Source organism: Manis pentadactyla, chromosome 17 (assembly GCF_030020395.1).
Source record: "Manis pentadactyla isolate mManPen7 chromosome 17, mManPen7.hap1, whole genome shotgun sequence".
Taxonomy (NCBI): domain Eukaryota; kingdom Metazoa; phylum Chordata; class Mammalia; order Pholidota; family Manidae; genus Manis; species Manis pentadactyla.
Genome location: NC_080035.1, coordinates 57,429,249 through 57,448,155, shown reverse-complemented (window position 1 = coordinate 57,448,155; position 18,907 = coordinate 57,429,249). Strand labels below are relative to the sequence as shown.

The window sequence follows — 18,907 nt, the reverse complement described above, 5'->3', positions numbered from 1 at the left end:
TAGAACATTTGCCTCTGAGAATCAACAAGATGTGATATTTTATCTTACTTAATCCTTATGACAACTTCATGAAGTAGAAATACGTTTCTTGCAAAAGTCAGGCAAATAAACCAAGACAATGTTACTAAATTACAAATCAAGCACTTGTGTATGAAGTCAGTGGCTACTTTGGGAATAGGATTGGTCTTAGGTCAAATGACAAAGAAGGTAAAATTTGTCCTGTGCCCATATCCTCCATTTTGGTTAGTCCTTTCTCCTTCTCTGCCACTTATCAAAGGTAATTCAGTGTTGATTCTGCTTGAACAGCAGATCATTCCCATACTTTTCCTTTAGCAACATTTACCTACCAGCTATTCATTCAAAACAAATTTTAGTATGCAGCTATTAAGGGCCATCAAGTATGACACCAGGTTTGAGATACAAGAACAAATACTTAAAGGAAGACAGACCAAATGTGAATATCTCTTATAGTTTCTAATGTTTCTCATGATTAAAAATTGTTCTTTATTCCATTCCTGAAGTCAATGATACTGTGTCACATGCCTCCATAATTTCTGACATCTTGCATTTAGTCAGGAAATGGAGAAACATTGTTTAGAACCCCCTTCAAGAGAGGATTAGCTAATCACCTGGGGGGAGTGTGGGCTGCTGAAAGCCACCAGCTGTGGCCCCTTCCGAGAACCACCTCAGCATTCTAGCCAAGGTCATGCTCTTCCCAGGAGGGACTGTCACTGACTGGATAAAGCCTAGCAATTTCTGCCTGATATGGCATCGTCTAAGGGACAATTGTTGCTCAAGAGCCTCCTGTGCAGCTGGCACAGAGCAATGCCAGGTCAGCGTCACAGTCCGAGGGCTCCCCTTGCCCAGTCTTGCTTCCTTCCTTCCCCTTTCCCAGGTCTTCTTCCCTAACAAAACGTCTGTACTTCTAAACTCCTTCTCAACATGTGTTTCCCAATATGCAAAAGTATACTTTTTCAATCACTCAAAATGCCCTCTCTTCTCCTTCATGCAGTTAAATCTTCCCAATTTTTAAAGACCCACTTTAGCTCAATGCCTTCCACAAGTCGGTGCAGTCTCCTTCAGCCCATATAATCTTGAGAGTCTCAACTTAAACTGGGCTTACAGTGACAGCTATTAAAGTAATTCTTACATGGTACTCTAACTGCCCTATATGTGTTGGCTGTACCATAGGTAGCAGCCCTGCTTTGCTGGGTCACTTCAGGGTCACAGCTTCTGCTGATGTGGGTGGAGTCCCTTTGGTGTACTTGCAAAGACCAGCACTTGCACATCTTCTTCAAGGCACCGCCCTCAGACTAGTGGCACCACTTTGTTAGTAAGTGCAGAATCAGGAGTGCCTGGATGTTTCATTTTTATTTCCTCACCTGTCCCCTCCTCCCTACCCCATTTAATCTCCTGAAGCCATTAACCCATGACTGTTGGGTGAAAGCATAGCAAGTTTGCCTAGTTTAGGTAACTCTGAGGTATAAATTATAATCCAGCATTCCCCTACATAAGCCTGATAAATCCTATTCTCTCTGGGTCTGTGCCTAAAACTGCAAAATTGCTTGTCTGCTTCCTCTTCCTATCCTGCAACCTCTACTGCCACGTTGATCTTCCCTGGGAGCACGTCTTTTAAAATTAACTGCACATAAATATCCAGAATCTGCTCCTAGAAAATTCAAACTAAAATAATCTATCATATATTTTTCTGTGTACTACATGTAGTATCTAATGTTATATGGAATATATTAAACCATAAATAATTGCTTTTATTCAACTGTTTATGACCAATAAACATGGTCATTTTCAGTGATCTAATAGTTGTGGCTCAATACTGAATATTGATTGATAGGAAATGAATGACTTAATTTGGAGAAAAATAGATTAGGCTAGATTCAGTGGCTGTCTTTGTAAACTTTAAAGAAAACAAAACATATACATATAATAATAATAATATATAGGCATACAGATGAATAAGTGGCAGAATTCATGATGACCAACCAGTTTATATCCACTTATAATGTGACAAGGGCAGGAAATCAAAGAAGATTTCTGGCTATTGTTTGGGAAAATAAATATACTCTTAGATCACTGCATTGCAGGAAGGCTTTTGATAACAAGAAAGCCATTGCTTGAGTCCACAATTTTAGTAACAGACATCAATTACACTAATGGCTAGACATAATATAGATACAACAACCAGATCATGTCCACAATTTTTATTTTGCTAATTAACACTGACAATTTATGGATAAAACATTATGAAAATTTTCCCACTGAAGATTCTTATGTAAGAAAGGCAACAATATTTTTGGTATAATTTCATTATCATCCTGCCTAGATATAGATGCTAAATCCAATGGCCTCTGCAGGGTTTTCCAGTCTTACAATGTGAGAACTTCTGAAGACTAATGAGGACATACTTATTCAACAACATCCTCTATTTTATTTTCACACTAAAATAGGAAATGTTGGTTCCCTGGTGGTTTAGTAATTAGACATTATCACGGCTGTGTTTTGAGATTGGTTTCTGGTCAGGGAATGGAAAATTTTTAGTTGCTAGTATAAAAATATTTTACTGTCTCACTAAAAAAAACCTATTGTATTAAAGGGAAAATTATTCATACAAAGCATATAAATCTTGAACAACTCAATTTGTGAACGAATTGGTATTTTACTAATTTGTTAAACAAATACTGATTGAGCACTTTACTGGGTAAAGAGTGCTAGACAAGGCAAAGGCTTATAGGCTAGGTTGTTCTCTTGAAGCACCTTAAAATCTAAATAAAAAGATATGTGTTTGGAAATAATTACCATAAAAAACAGAATGGAAGCCAGAATAGGCCCATTTTACCCACTGGAAAGAACTAGTATAGTGTAGTATATCAGTGGAACATATTTCCCCTATCTTTTGGAAATTTCCCCCAACTCCTTGTTGTATTTTGATAGAGTCCAGCTGTAAACATCACAAAAACAACTATGCAGGTTGTCATTGGGATTAATGAGTTGGGGTAGTTCTGGAGATAAGCCACAGTGCATATTTCCTAAAGAATCCTTTTATTTGCTTGATACGGTTCCATAAGACTGTCATTTTTTTCCCCTTGATACATTTTCTCATTTATCTTCTCTCTCTGCAGTTATCTTCCCTGAACAGAGGGCTATTGAGGTCTAAGAAATCTGTGAGCACAAGATTCTTTGACTTCAGAAAATAGCAGACAGCTGACTTTATCTTCTTAAATTATGTATATATTTTTATTTTTAGCCCAAACAGGTACATATAGTATAATACTGGCAGAAACCATGTGATATAAAATCAATGACCTTTCACAAGAAACACTGCTACTGTGATACTGGCTTGAAGATACTATATTATTCACCAGCCTAAGCCACACCCTCAGCAGAAACGGACTTGATAGTCATTAGCTCCGTCCACGCACCTGAACAAGCTAGTACAAAATATACCTGTCTCATATTAAATTCAAAATCAATCATCTCAAGTGGGTCCTTACAACTGCCACTGTGTTTTGTCAGGCCAGCCCCCGCCCCACTCTTCTATTGACAGTTTTTTGACTTACTTTTCCTCAAGCCTCCAACATGTCCTTTCTCAATCCTCATCCTTACTTGATGAGTTTCTTCTTATTTTACTGAAATCAAACTGAAGTTAATTAGAAGATGATTCCCACAAACTCAAGCCACCAAACTCTGCCCACTTCCCTGCAGTAAGGACCTTACACACTAGCTTCTTTCTTGTTCACATGAATGAATGGATGAACCATCTGTGCTTCTGGCTCAAGCCAGACGGCCTTTGGACCCTGGATCCCCACCCACTTTTCTACTCAAGGACATGCTCCATTTATTCCCTACCCTCCCTACACCATCCTTTTCCCTATCCACTAGGTTAGCACGAAGGTACTGTTATGTCTCCCATCTTAAAAAAGTAAAAAGTAATAATGACTGTCTTTGCTCCATATCCTCCTTCAGCTCTCACATTATCTCTCTCCTTCAGGTAACAGCAAAACTCCTTGAAAGAAGTGTCTATCCATAATGGCTGCATCCTCACCCTCTTGGCCTCGAAATGATCGTGTGCTGCAGGCTCAGCCTTTGTGCATGGGATACTTTCAACTGCCCATAATTGGTAGAAAATTTAGTTCGTGAAATTTCAGGTTCATTTCGGCAGCTCACCAATGACATCAAGGGGTCAGGTTCTTCTTCTCTTCCTGCTCAACCACCTTCAGGCTGTTGGCTTTCCTCTTAGACTTAACTCTTCACAATCACCAGATGGCTACATCAAATCCCAGTTTCACCAACTCACACAACTCAGCCAGAATTCCTCAGGAAATACAGCATGTGTCTGACTTATGTTCCCTTTTAAGAGTGAGAAAAACATCTTAAAAGCTTCTAGATACTTTCCTTGTAAGTCCCATTGGTAGAAATATATCACATGCTTGTGTTTGAAGCAACTACTATAAATGGAAACAGAAAAAATATGGCTGTTAATTAGAGCTGGGAATTGGCCTTTGCCCCGAACACGTGGTCAAGAGAAGGAACTTATTGGCCAGCCAGCTGACACTATCTGTTAGCATGTGTTTAGAAGGGATATTAATGGAAATGGCAACTTCTGTTAGGAAATTTTGGGTAAGACACACTCTGAAGGCTATGGATTTGTCAGTATTAGATCATTTCTGTCCTGTAGACAAATTTATTTCTCCAACTTTTTATTCAATAGAAATCAACAGATATTTGTTGACTACAACCATTTGCTAGGACTGTTCTAATTGTTAGAAATACAGAAATGAACAAAATAGGTCTTAATGTCTGCCCTACAGGAGCTGACATAAAATAAGTTGAAAACTTTTTGCCCAGCTGTTTTCTTCTGATAATCTTTATATATAACAGAATTGAAATCTCCCAGGAAATTTATTCTATGGAAACATTTCACTATAACTCCCTTTCTGGTGTCCAGTGGTTGAAATGATAGTGGATAAGAAGATGGTAAATATATTATCTGTCAATCATTCCACGTTCTCCAGGGTGCATGCAAACCTCAAGTAAATCTATGGTTCTAGAGATAGTATTTCATTAAAGAATACCCAAATGTTTGAACCACTCAAGAAAAAAAAAGTATTTTTCTACACATCACATTAGACTTGGCAAAATAATAGCAACATATATGTATAGGAAACAAAGTGTGTGACACCTCTCCCAGGCCTTCTGTAATCAAAGTGCATCTATTCTGCATAGACTGATTTGTGAACATACTCATCCATGAGTTACTAAGCAGAAGATGCCTCCTGGTTAGCCTGTTTATATTTTTTAAGTGGGTCTTCTGGACTTTTAATTTCCTTGCCCAAAGTGTCTCCAACAGAGAAAATTCAATTACATCAAAATTTGATGGAAAGTGGGCCATATGTAAGTCCCCAAATCACACAATATAAGCAAATGTGTACAGATTAAAACCAATCTTAACAAGAGTCTCAAAAAAAAAAGGGAGCATTTTGGGAAGTTGCTTTAGTGTAATCTACCCATAAATTTAATCTAACAGAATACTTCTAGAGTCAAATAGGTTCCTATATTCCTGTAGAGCACATACATTCCCCCTAAGGATTTTTAAGTTTCCCTTTAGCATTGTTATTGTTTTCTCAGCTACTCACTCTGGTGTCAGATGGGATACTAATTTTAGGTGGAAATAAACAGTAGGGAGAGATGAGTTAGTTAGAAAAAAATATTTCATTTTCATGACTATGAATGTGATTTTCTCAAATTCATAGTCTACTGTCTTGGTTGTACATTGGTCTGGCTTCATCTTCTGTATCACAAAATGCCATGTATCTGTTTTTTTCTCTGTTTGACAGTGCCCCTTCTCTGATCTCATACTGTTGAATGCAGATTTAGCTGTACAGGCTCACACACTCAAATGCTTTCCGTGGCTGGACATTGAAAGGGGCTAAGGGGCAGAAGCAAAAGGAAAGAATACGCCTGTCTAAGGGAGACGCGGGGCACCTTCAGCGGATCTTTGCCATATGGAAATGCAAAACTGATCTGGCCAAATCATTCTATTTTTCATGATAAGCTAAAACTCTCATGGTTTTCAAATGTTAATAATTGTTTTCAATTGGTCGAAAATATTTTGCAAGCCAAGCAAAACTCACCTGTGAATTATACTGAACCCACAGGGCAGCAATTCACTTTCATTGGGTTATATCAGTGAGGATAGTTACATTGCTTCCTGGGCCTGGGAAGAATGCTAGTCCATCCTCCCTAATCTTACTGATAAGAAAGCAGAAGGAATAATGAGCAGGTGGAAGGGGTAAAGAGATATTGGGACATAAGTATCTGCCTTTTAAGATGATCACTTACTCCCATATACAGTGAGCTCCTACAGATTCCAGGATGGGTGTGCTGAGCTTCTCCACCACTGCTCACTGAAGCCTTCCGGTTTCCAAAGACTTTCTCCACCATCCATGGAACTGCTTGGCCCCTAAACGTGAATTACAGATACTTCATAGCAGTAGTTTAACCATGGACAGGGAAGGGTCTGAAAGGCCTCATTGGTGAGGAGTGGTGCAGAGATGAGTAAAAGTGCTGCTTTTATCACTTCATTCACAACATTTGTAAATTTGTAATTATCTTGGTCTACAGTTCATTAATTTGATTTTCTGATTCTTCTACCCTCAATTCCAAAGAATGGTACACAGCTATATATTTTAAAGATGCAAACTGAAATAAACTAGTATTTAGACCAAACAATTGAGAGAAGTGACTTGAGATGATGAAACAAATTGGTAAATAGTTTTTCTAAACACATTATAAACCTTGTTTAAATTACTTTCTATTTTGTGGTGTAAAGAATATTGCCATATGGTTTCAACATTCATTTAAACTACCTTTTTATAGAACTGGTCTTTCTGAACTCCTTAGAAATTTGAGAAAAAAATTATTCCATGTAGTTCCGTATCTCATAAAATGCCAATTATTTTAATTTCCATTAAATAATAATAAACTAATGTTAGCCTTATGTGAATGTACTGTGTACACTTTTTTAAAGATGGGTAACTTAATATACATAACCAGAAAATGCATTTTTAAAATGTACACTTGTGACTTTACTTCCATCCCTTGGGCTGTAATACTTTGTGACAGGGTTTGTTCTTTGCTGAGGGGTTCTGATTTCTCTTTCAGAGGAAGCTTCATCCAGTTTCCGCTCTCCTTCCATTCCTGTGTGTTGGCGGCTAAATCACTGGTCAATGGTGCCTTTGTGGGTTTAATATCTGTCTACGAGGCAAGAAGGCAGCCCCTGCGTAAACTTTTCAGGGCCGTGCAAGTGAGAGAATGGCTGGCCCCTGGGGCTGGGCATGCTGCTTGAGGGGCTAAGATTTCCCTCCACCTGCCCTGCTAGGAGCCCGGGAAACATCAGACGCAGCTTCCTGTCCCGGTGTACTTAGAGCGCATGGAGGTAACTGTCAATTTTCGAGTGGACATCCGGCCTCATCCTCGAGACAAAATGTTTAGTTTTAAGGGAAAATGTTAACATGTTTAGAAGACTATGAGAAGTGTCACTGATGCACCCGTGATTTAGCAATTCTGACTCAAGGGTGGAAGGGGTCCGCACCCTCCGACACCGCGTTCAGGACCAGACCGCGCGGCGCGCGCGGCAGCACAAGGGCCCGGCCGCCTCCTCGCAGCGCCCTGCGTGTGCCCCGCGTGTGCCCGGCTCCGTGCACACGGCCGATCGGCGAGCACCGCTGAGCCCACGCGCGCGGCTAGCAGGGGAGAGCCGGGCCGAGGCTGTGGCAGGGACTGCCGGGGCGGCCGGAGGGGGTCACCTGCCGGCAGCGACCCCGCCGCTCCCGCCCGCCAGCGCGGCCTCCTCCCGCGGCGGCGCCGCGGCCCCTGCGGCAAAGCCAACTGCGATTTAAACAAAAAAGCAAAAAGGAACAAAGCTCTAAGCCCTGGCCCCGCTCGCAGGCCCGCCGCCCGGGGGGCAGCCACGCGCGCCAGCACGCCGAGCCCTGCGCCGCGGCCCCGGCTGGGGGTCGCGCGCCGACGGAGCCGCGGGAGGTGAGGGGGCGTCCCCGCGGGGGTGGGGGCTGCCCCGCCGCAGCCTGACGGCGCCGCGCGCCGCGGTTCCAGGTCTGTCGGTCACGGCCCCGAGGCCCGGCGCGTGCCGGCGGCCCGGGCGGGCGGGGCGGGGCGCGGCCGCGGCGCGGGGGGCGGAGGGGCGCCTGCCCGGCCGGGGGGAGGGGGTTGGGCGCGGGGCCACCCGCACCACCAGCCTGGGGCGGGAGGCGGTCTCCGGGGCTCGGCGGTGCGCAGGGGGGGCGCAGGAGCGCTGCATCGCGGCCCGGCCCGCCGGGCAAGGGCTGGTGGCGGGGCAGGTGGCGGGCGCGGCCCGAGGCAGCAGCGGCGACACGGCCTGTCCGCGCCTCGGGGCGGGCGCGTTCCGCCCCGGCGGGTTTGCGGAGGGCCCACCCTTGCCCCTGCGGATTGCTCCGTGCTTCCGGGCCCCCGTTATTGAGCAGAGGTTAGGGCGGCCGCGCAGCAGGCGAAGCAGCGTCCTGCCAAAGCAACACTGGCGGCTGAGCCCTTGAGTGACTGAGGCGGGTCCCCTGGCAGGAAGGGCAAGGTGGGCCCAGAGCCCTGAGCGAGGATGGAGTTGTCTCTCTCCCTCGCATTTGCCTCTTTCAGGATGTTGACTAACTCTAAACCCAGGTCCTGATAAATTCTTGAAATACCGTAGGATAAATCTTTAAATTTCAGGCATAATGTCTTAGGGAACATAGTATCAAGGGCGTGTAGCCATTACACACAGGTTCAGGCCTGGAAGGTTGTCCTAATCTCGTGACAATCAGCCAGGCCCGGTGCTGGGAGGGGAGTTGGGTTCCAGTGACAGCTGTGTAGGAGGAGACCAAGGTCGGAGGAGAAGACATTTAGTAGGGATCAAAAATTAACAGGTGGCTATTTGTTTATGATTCACATTTTCATAGCCACACTGTAATTTGATTTGAAATGAAGTGGGAAACGGTGGAGTCTGGTGGTTATCCCCCCAGGCAGACATAAAACAGGAGTGGCCTTTTACATTCAAAGCTTGTTGGAACCGTTCTAGATAAAATTCACGGCTTCTCAAACCTCTACAACAAGCAACAAAAATGTATCTTCAAGTTGCTTGGTTTTCATTCTGTGGGCCTTTCTGTGTTGGATTTTTCATTCTTCTGTAGTGTACTTTGACCCGGCTATTGTGAGAACCAGAGGAAGGGAAAACAATCAGGCTTGGGGGAAAAATTAAAAAGTGAACAGGATTCCTGTTTGTAGATGTGACATTTTGGCAGAGCAGATGTGTTTCACTGATAAGGACGATGCTAGAACTACTATAAAAATTGAAGACAAGTTGTGTCTTGTGAAATGGTGGCAATACAGTTATCACTTAAGGTATGATTTGCATGATATTCAAAAGAGGAAAAACGTTTTGCTTTTATGAGAGAAAATCCCACTCAAAATCCTACACTTGGTTGTGGTTTAAAGACTTGAATATTTGAGTAGCATTTTCACCTTGAGTATAGTATAGCATCTCCTTCAAATGTGTTCCGTTTGCTTCTCTTTCCTGCATACATTGTGTGTGTGTGTGTGTGTGTGTGTGTGTGTGCATGAGTGTGCACCTGGGCACACATGTATATATTTGTATTTATCAGTGATACTGAGATCATTTCATAATTATCATGGCCATATAAACTTATTGCTGGGCAAGAGTTCACATATGGGTTTTCAAGTTGGTAAAGGAAAAAAAAATAATGTATACCCACAACATTATATCCTAATTATAAGCCAGGCATGGTGCCAGGAGCTAGAGGTTCAGTGAGGAAAAGAGGTAGACCCCGACCTGTCAGATCTGTCAGGAAAGACAAGCATATAATAAGGTGAACAGACAGTGAGATGTCCTACTTTCTAGTTTTGATTTGGGAACTATACCCTTGGGCTTAAAAAATTATGAATTGCCCCTTCTTCCAAAATGGTATCAGTATTTGAGAGCTTGACTGCCTCAATGACTTGTGCAAGTTTTTAGGCCTCCAAAATGTTTGTGTGCAAACATTAAATTTTTTAAATTTAACCTTTGAATTTTAAAATACTCAGGCATGATAGAAATAATAGAGGTGACAGAGAAAAGGGCATAAACACCCTCAGTCCCAACAATTTAACTCTAATGACTGTAACATCTGTGTATGGACTGTAGTCTGCAGACTACAGGACTTTGTGTAGTTTAATTATGGTGTTGTACAATTTTTATACTAGTTTTCATGATAAATTCCAAACAATTATATTCCAGGAAAAATAGATAATCTAAATTATTATGGAGGTATATATTATATATTATGTATATACAATTATTATGAATATGTGATATATATATTACGGGCATATACAATCTTCAAATTGGTTTTCTAAAGGTTATAATTTTGAATAAGATGCTTCATATGTTTTCTGAACTAAGTCTGCCTTTTTCTTTTAGTATTTGTGAGTCACTTTCCCTCTACTACAGGAATAAAAATAGATAAAATAGTACTTGGATTTATGACTTCGGCATTATATAAAGGCTTGACCTTTAACAAATGCATCAGAAATTCAGATAAAATACACTTCTTAGAGTAAAACCAAAATAGACATGTTATAAAAGCAGTAGGCTGAAGTTTAAAAAAACAGTATGTAAATGCAGGATCTTTTAGGAAAATGATTTTTGAGGTCAGGAGTTTATTCTGCTTTTTGCTTTCCTATTCAGACTTCAAATGAGTGATGGAGGAATTTATGTAGCAGGAAACTTGTACCCCCTGGGTACAGGGAGAAACCGGTTTGCTCCTACGGGTAGACTCCCAGGCATTTTTGGTAGATTGAGCACAGATGGAATTGGACCGAGGGGACTAACTGGTCTAAACTAAGCCTCAGGCCACAATTTCCTTTCTTAAAAGTTGGTCAAAACATAAGGAACAAAGCTCCAGGTAGAAACCCTTAACTGAAGGGGTGCAGGCTAATGTTGGGAGATGTTGGTAAGACAGGATGATTTGACTTTTGAAGCAGTTTCTCCTTGAGAACCCTTCCCCCCCACCCGCAAGCTAGGCCATGCAGATGGAATGTGCTCCCAAGATAGGGACTGACCCTCCCCAACCCCCCAAACCCCCTGCTAGTGGCAAGAGGGGGGCTGCCAGGGTGGGTGGTGGAGGAGAATTAGGAAACTAAAGGTAAGAACCTGGCAGCTCAAGGAAGCACTTCTGCGGTGCCTTATTTCCAGTTATGCGGAGGAAAGGTGAAAAGAGGACCTTGCTTGGGGCAGGATGATCTGGGTGGGGGACAGCAGCCCGCAGAGACACACAGAGCTGCGCTCCTTCCCGTAGATCAGAGCGCACGGACCACAAGCCATGTTGTAAGTGAAAGATGATCATTGTTTTCTTCTGTATAGATAGAAAAAATTAATAGAAAGTAGCCAAGATCTAGATACAGCCTGGTGACCACTTTGAATTTGAAAAAATAAGAAAAGGAAAATATCCCATCAGTATTCCAGTCAAATTAAAAAGAATTTTTACTGGGACCTCAAAGTAATAAAAGTTACTCTCCTTAATAGATTTATAATTACAAGCCTTCTCTCTATACCGAGTATCAGAACATTATGTCTATAGCACAAAGTATTCTTACATGTGTTTATTTTTGGAGACATGGCCCATAGATGCTCTGCTTCCTCCAAGGGTTCTGTGATCCACAATGGGATAACAGGTCAACATTTCAGCTTAGGAAGTAAAGAAAACAAAACAACTAGAGAGGAAAACAAAGAGAGTAGTGTTTAAAAACATGAGTGAATTCCTTATAAAATAGAAATGTTTTCGACCTGATAGAAAATACTAGGAGGAGTCACAGCAATCCAGTCTTTAAGGCGTATTAATCTATAGCCCACTATGGGATCTATTGGCATGCCAAGAACTGAGAAGGAGGCCAGAATGGGGAGAAAAATAAGAATGGGGAGTCAATTTGTAAGAATGGGAATGCATTTGTAAGGATGAGTAACTGGAATCAGACTATCACAATGGAAATGGACAGGCAGATGGTAGCGATTTCTCCACGGAACAAATGCCAACAGAGCTTGGTGATCAAACCAACAGGAGGAAAGAGAGGCATGTGTAAAAAATAAATCTGGAATTTCAAACTTAGGTGATTGTGGGTATTTTTGTTGGTGTCTGTTATGCCAGATAAGACAAGTTACTTATCTTTCAGTTAACGCTTTGCTTCATTGTTTGTCTTCTGTTCTTTATTATTATGAAATCCACAGAAGATCAGCTTCAGGTATCACTTCTGAAATAGATGAAGGATTTTTTTTAAATTACTTATTTCTAAAAAATATAAACTGTGGAAGCCAATATTAGACAACCTACAAATTTATATTAGACATGACACATGTCAGTAGTGGCTTAAATACTATTGAATATATGTTACAAAATTTGAGGTTAAAAAAAAATCCTAGATAATGTAAAAGCTGAGATCTTTGAAGTATGGAAACTTCCTTTACTAGTTATGCCAAGACCTAAAGCATGGAGTAAGGTAAATATTATACATAGGGGATTTAAATTTTCAGAAATAGAACTTGTTGGAGTTGTACACACCTTTTCTTGAATTATTCTTTCATATCCCTCAATTCAATATGTCAATACTTTATGGAGGAAAAAATATTAAACCCTGGGGAGCCTCAAAACAATTTCCTACTTTTATTAAGTAAAAAATTAAAGCAAATTGAAAACCTAATTAGTTGAACCAGACTATTTGTTTTTGTCTCCTTCCATTCCAGAAATGAATAGCCATTTTAAGGATATAATCTAGACCAGGAAAATGCAGTCGAAATGCCAAGAAAAAGCCAGATTTCTTAGTTATCTTCTTGTAAGACAAAAATTTATTCTTATATACAAAATATATTCCACATAGTTGCTTTCTGAGAAAAGTCCCTGAGGAAAACTTAAGAATAGAATATACTGTATATACATAGACTTAGTTTTTCATATAAATTAAAATTTTCGTCTCAGATTTCTATTTTGCCTGTGTTGTTTATCACTAGTCTCTTATTTTTGTCCCAACCAGTCTTGATTCTATAGGGGTTAAAATGTTTTTCTTAGCATCAAGACCAGTGATCTGTTAACCTGAAAAATAAACGTGCCAGTTATTTTACTAGCAAAACTGGATTTATTTGGGGATAACAGTTGGAGATAAGCAAGCTTCAGCAAAGCCATAGGCAAGTCTAGAGAATAAAGGAGAGGACTCCTCATTGATAGAGAAAGGGCCCATTTGGGAGGTTTTTCTAAGCAAAAGTCCATTGGAGAAAACTGGAAGTCTCACATATGATGACTTCTCATTGGCTGAGTTGTGAGTGTCTCTCATTGGCTTGGCTGTTGCTGGGCTTGGCTTCCTCCTGCTGGGTAGTAAAGTAGCTAAAATAATAGGACCTGCAAGGTGCCCCCCTCTTCCTTCCAGTGGGTTCTGCAGTTGGTGAGGAGTGGTTGGCATGAGAGTGCCTCCCACTGGCTCCCAATGCCATGTCAGCGAGGTTTCCCTTCATTAGTGTTCCCGGATCTCATCCCTAGTTGGTACCATAGGAGGCTGCGAAACCATCACAAGAGTGTTTTTCAAAAATACCTTTTTTCCTTTAAAAATTCCTTTACTCCACCCCAGAAGGTTCTGAGTTAGGATGCCTGAGGTGAAGGATGCCCAGGGTTGAGAATATTTAAAAACCTCCCTGAATGATTAAGATGTTAAACAATCTTTGGGAACTATAGTCTTAAACCATTCACTCTCTTTGTCCACAGTTTGTGGATTCATATTATAAAATCAACCACACACACAAAAATAGATAGCTCCTTTTGATTTTTCATATTATTTAAGTCCAGTAGGGAAAAGTTTTGAGAATAGCTATTTTAAACCATCTTCTTTGTTCAACCTTTGCAGATTCGTTACAAGATTAAGCAACCACAACAGAAGTAGATAATCTCCTTTTCTGATTTTTTGTAATATTGAAATGATAGAGCAGTTTATCAGGATAAATTGTCTGTCATTGAACTATCAGCTGATGAAGACCCCTGATCTATCGCCGCTCCCTGGAGGTTGGGGAAGCCTTTTGGGGAGTGAGATACGTGGCCTTCTTAGAAATCACACTGTCAACCTCTGGTGATTTTTCACTCATATTCTTTTCTTAAAAGTTCCTTACACCTACGCTGTACCCAGAATAACTCACAAAATTATAAATGGATACCCTTTCTAAACTTGGAGTGAATGGCAACGGCTTGTTAAAAGGATTGACTGAATTTTCTGAGTAGAGGCTGGAGAGAGGCTGCTCAGCCTACGTGTGCAAGCCGATTGCCTCAATTTGTCATCAATACCGTGATTTAGGGATGACTCCTAAAGTACAACTCCACTTCCTCCTGTACCGCTGGGCTGGTTCAGTTTGGCATGCAGGGTGCAATAGCAGAAGGGTGCAGGGCATCATCATGTATCCAGAATTGCTTTACCAAATTCAGTAACTTTTAAAGGTCAAAGAAAATGCAGTTTTCACAATTAAAAATGAAACAGAATTCTTGGTGAGGTAATTAATGGCCAAGTGTTCTGAGGTATTTGTAGAAAGAGCCAGAAAAAAAAACACTGCTGCTTTTCTTTGGGATTTAGGAAGCAGACTCAGTGTAACAAGTGGGGAACCATATTCTGTTTTTAATCAGGGTTCTGTCAAAAGGAAGAAAGGAAGGAAGAGCGTGGTTTGGAGCTGACCCTGTGAAGTGTTTGGTTTCCTCTCTTGGGGTCACATCTTGGGTGGCCCCTACAGTCCTGCCGAGTTTGGGACAGGCGTGTAACACTGTTTTTGCAGGGCTACCTCCTAACTTAGTGAGGGCCAGGATGTAGAGAGTAGGCACCCAGATGAGAAGTGCATTTGAAGAGAGAGGCAGAGAGGCTGCTGGGACCCCACGGCTCAAAATTTCAATGAAGTCTTAATTCTCCAGCTAACAGGGTCTGCTCTGCTCTGTCATCAGGGCAGACATAGGACAGGCTGCTTTAAGAGAGAAAATGAACCAGCCACCTGCCGTTTTTCCAAGCAGAGGCCCAGTAAGAGGGAAAGATGCAGCTGGCCTGTTAAAGTTTATGGGCAAAGGGGACTGAGGAGAAGGAGACGCTTGCATGGGAGTGCCTGGAAGGTGGCCTGGCGTTGCAGTTCTAGGGGAAGCCAGGCCCTAATTCAGTTTCACTGTTTAGACAGGGAGAAGCAAGAGTGGGAGACTCCCTATCTCTGATCTCTGGGGAAGAAGATTCTGTTTGCAAAGCCCTGGAAAGGTCAGATGGAACGACATGGACAGCTGAGTATCATGGGAGTAAAGACCAGAAAGTGACCTCAGGCAGGACACATCCCTTCTCTAAATCTCAGCTTCAGCTGTAAAATAGGAACAATAGAACATCTGCCTCACTGGGCCATGGTGAGAAGCTCCTGAGATAATCCACACGCAACTCTTACCTCACACATCATAAACCCTCAGCAAATGTTAGGGGTGATTTGTTTAAGCTTAAAAATGAACCATTTTTACATTTTAATTCTTGTAAAGGAATCACAAATGAAATTCATTATTGTTGCAAAACTGGAATTTTTAGAAAACCTCTTGAATTTGAAAACAAATACTCTGTCCTTCTCTCCCCTTGTCTCCTCCATACATACCTCCATTCACCCAAGGAAACACACTCCCAGGGATTCTAAACTTGCTTCCAACTCATGTGAATCTGGGCAAGTTTGCCTCAGACTTTTAATCTGTTGAGTAAGGATAATGCTAAAAACATCTTTATAGAGGTATTAAGGCCTTAGAGCAGGGCCAGGCACAGAGCCAGTTTTCAATAAATGTTTGCTTTCCAGTGGGGGAAAAGAAAGAATATGTAATGTTTAAGCTCGAGTCTCTTATAGAACTATGTATAGTAGTTTGGGACCATAACACTACTCTGAGAACTGATAAAATGCGTATTAGAGCAGCTTCAAGAGCATGTTATTCATGTCATCATTGGAAATCTCTTGGGGTGTAATCTATTGCAAACTGCCTGACAGTGGAGAAGTCCTTTCTGCAAACTCCATGGTATTCTTTCTCTCTGAGAATATACAGAGAGCAGTTTACCTCCTCTCTGGATAGCCCAACCCATTATTATTGGACACTTTTAGATTAAACAGTTCTTTTCGTTGAACAAACAGGTGCCTCTTGCTAACTTTCTTCCATTTAGTCTAGATTTTCCTTGCTGTAAGAATGAATACTACGAAACAAAGTCCCAAGCTTGACTATGTCCTGAGCTATGGATTTGCAGTATGACAAAAGGACTTGTCATGAATCCCTTCTTTCTGCTCTAGTACATTCTCTGAAGAAAAACATGTGCCCTTTTGCTCATGAATCATAGGTGAGAGGTATTTTCTAGTTTTCACATTCTCAACGTATTTGGTCAAGAGTCTATGGGACAAAAGAAACACTAGGAAATTAAGAAATCTGTCATCTTCAGGAAATTAGAACAGCTGTCTCTTTGCTTCTAAGGTTATTAGATGGGACTTAGAAATTGCTTTTTTTCTAATTTTTTTCAAAATTTAGAGAAAAGATAATAAAAGCATAATAAGATATTTCTAGGATTTCCCCCTTAAGGTAAAAGGCTGAATAAATGAATAATGACTTCAGAAACCTGAAAGTGACATTTAGATAGGTTTGATGAGAAATCTGATGATTTCTTGGTAGAAAAAATAGACATTTTTATAAATGTGTGGCTGGGAAAACTATAATGAATTCAATAGTCAAAATGGATTCAGTTGTAAGAGATGAGAAATGTCTGTCCTGTTTTCCCAAACAATACCTGATCCCATCAGATTTGATGTTCACCAGGTTGTATGATTAGAATATGTTGAAAAAGTAGTTTTCTTTATATTACCTATCGATTTTATAATATACTTAATTTTTAACTTAATAGCCCTGTAACACACATTGACTTGGTTCATTTCCTGGCTGTTCTCTATACCTAAGTTCCCTCATTTAAAACGGTTTTCGAAGAATTGAATGACAGGCACAGGACAAGGCTGGTACATGCTAAACCTTTGGGAAGCATCGGTGTTGGAAGGAATCTTTTCTGACAGGACAGTCAGCAGAATCTGGGAGGAAATCAACTGATGACCTCACTGTTTCCCCGCGGGACATCCCCATCTCCTGAAGTAGTTCATCACATTTTGGTGAGGTTTTTTTGGTAGGTGTGTGGTTTGTGTTTGAAGATTGTTCTCCTTTTTATAAAGCACATGGACTAGGGAATATGTATTCACGTGTACATCAAAATCTGTCTCTCACACTTTCCCTTAAATGGTTTTGATGATTAAGACCAAGGGCAGTTATGGAGCCCCAGTCAACAGGAGAAAGCAGGGCCCCTGGAGCCCTTTGTGGGAGAGCCACGGGCCAGCTGCAGGGGCTGCAGAGGTGGGCCCCTGGAGAGGTGTGGGAGTGCCAGGACGGCACAGATCCTGGTCCTCAGTGCCCGGAGCAGAGAAGGAAGATGCTCTCTCTGGGCCTGAGGAACTAGGAGAGGGGCTCCAGCCATTCCAGATGGAGTGAGAGGTCACTCAGCCGGGCAGGGAGAGGTGCAGTCAGCTGTCTCCCATGGGCCCTGGGAGGAGGCAGCGGCTTACTTTTTGGATAACAGAAAATAAAAATAGTGTATTTCCCCCTAATTTGAAACAGTAGCTTACCCTGCATGATGCTGTATTCGTTTGTTCTGGATGGACACATCTTCCATCGGGAAGGAAATTTGTCCAGACAAAGTGGACTGTCCAACTTTGCAAAAACAATGACATTTGGCAATTCCAGCCTAAGGAATCGGCATCCCCTTTCATCTTCAAATTGTTATTTTGATGTGCTGAAGTACAATGGAAGACTTACATAGGCACATGGACCAGACAGGAAACTCTTGTTCAGACATAGGTATCAGTGGCTTGTTGTTTGGGGTTCTGCAGCCATTATAAAATAGGAGAAATGGAAATACTTGAAACAAGAATCAAGATTGTAATGCTCAGATAAAAAAATCTGTAACATCCAATTCAGTTTTCTACCAAAGTATGGGCTGGATACCTTTCTCAGCTACAAATTCAACACCGGTACCTAGTCTAGAAGGATGTGCTTATATCTGTTTACCTGGTAATGCCTTGCACATAATGTATAGGAATGCAAATGAGTTTAGGAGTCAATAAAGACAAGGAAGGGCAGATGTTTGAAGGTGGTATTTATTTGCAGTTCAGATGTTCTGGGCATGTTTATTTATTGACAGAGAAAGAGGTTCACAGGATACTGCTAGATGAAAAAAGAGCTGGTTACCAAACAGTGCTTAGGCAGCCATTTAAAAATACATAAGTGCATGGGAAAAATGCATATGTAAAAGAAAATACTCAAAAGTACAATCCATCCACATCTCATTGGCTGTCCCAGCGAAAGGAAATTTTATGAGGGGAGAGATTCTATCTGATTACTGTCTGTCCGAGCACTTTGCCCAGTGGTTGGCACAATGTAGGCCCTTAACAAAAACTTTGCAAAAACAATTGAGTTCCTAGAAGTGAAATTCCTGACAGATTTCACTTTAGTTTTATATATCTTTTTCTAATTTTTCTGCAACAAACCTAGATTGCTTGTGTAATGAAAAAAATTATTTTCTTCTCATTTGATTTAAACTGTAGGTGTCTGAGGTCTAGAAAAGGATCAATTAGGCAGCTGCCATGATTCTCCTCATGTCTGATAGCATAGGTACAGAGGCATATTGGAATCACCTGTACAGTGTCCCTTGCCCAGGGAGGTAGTGTGGAGCTGGCCATAAATAGTGGAAGGAATAGAACCTTTAGCTGGAGGTTGAAAAATGA

At 41.4% G+C, this 18,907-nt stretch overlaps 1 protein-coding gene across 5 annotated transcripts in view; it reads left to right on the top strand.

The window, feature by feature from the left end:
- The first annotated feature begins 7,281 nt into the window (after positions 1–7,281).
- NALCN (sodium leak channel, non-selective) overlaps positions 7,282–18,907 on the top strand; it is a 290,775-nt gene continuing 279,149 nt past the window's right edge. For 2 of the 5 annotated variants that reach the window (XM_057494618.1, XM_036893734.2), the window contains exon 1: positions 7,282–7,453. In XM_057494618.1, coding sequence (XP_057350601.1) covers positions 7,448–7,453 — 6 coding nt within the window. In that variant the 5' untranslated portion in view covers positions 7,282–7,447. Of the gene's footprint in view, positions 7,454–7,673; positions 8,059–8,090; positions 8,131–18,907 lie in introns of those variants that run through there. The other 3 variants (XM_036893731.2, XM_036893732.2, XM_036893733.2) reach the window with 3 other exon arrangements.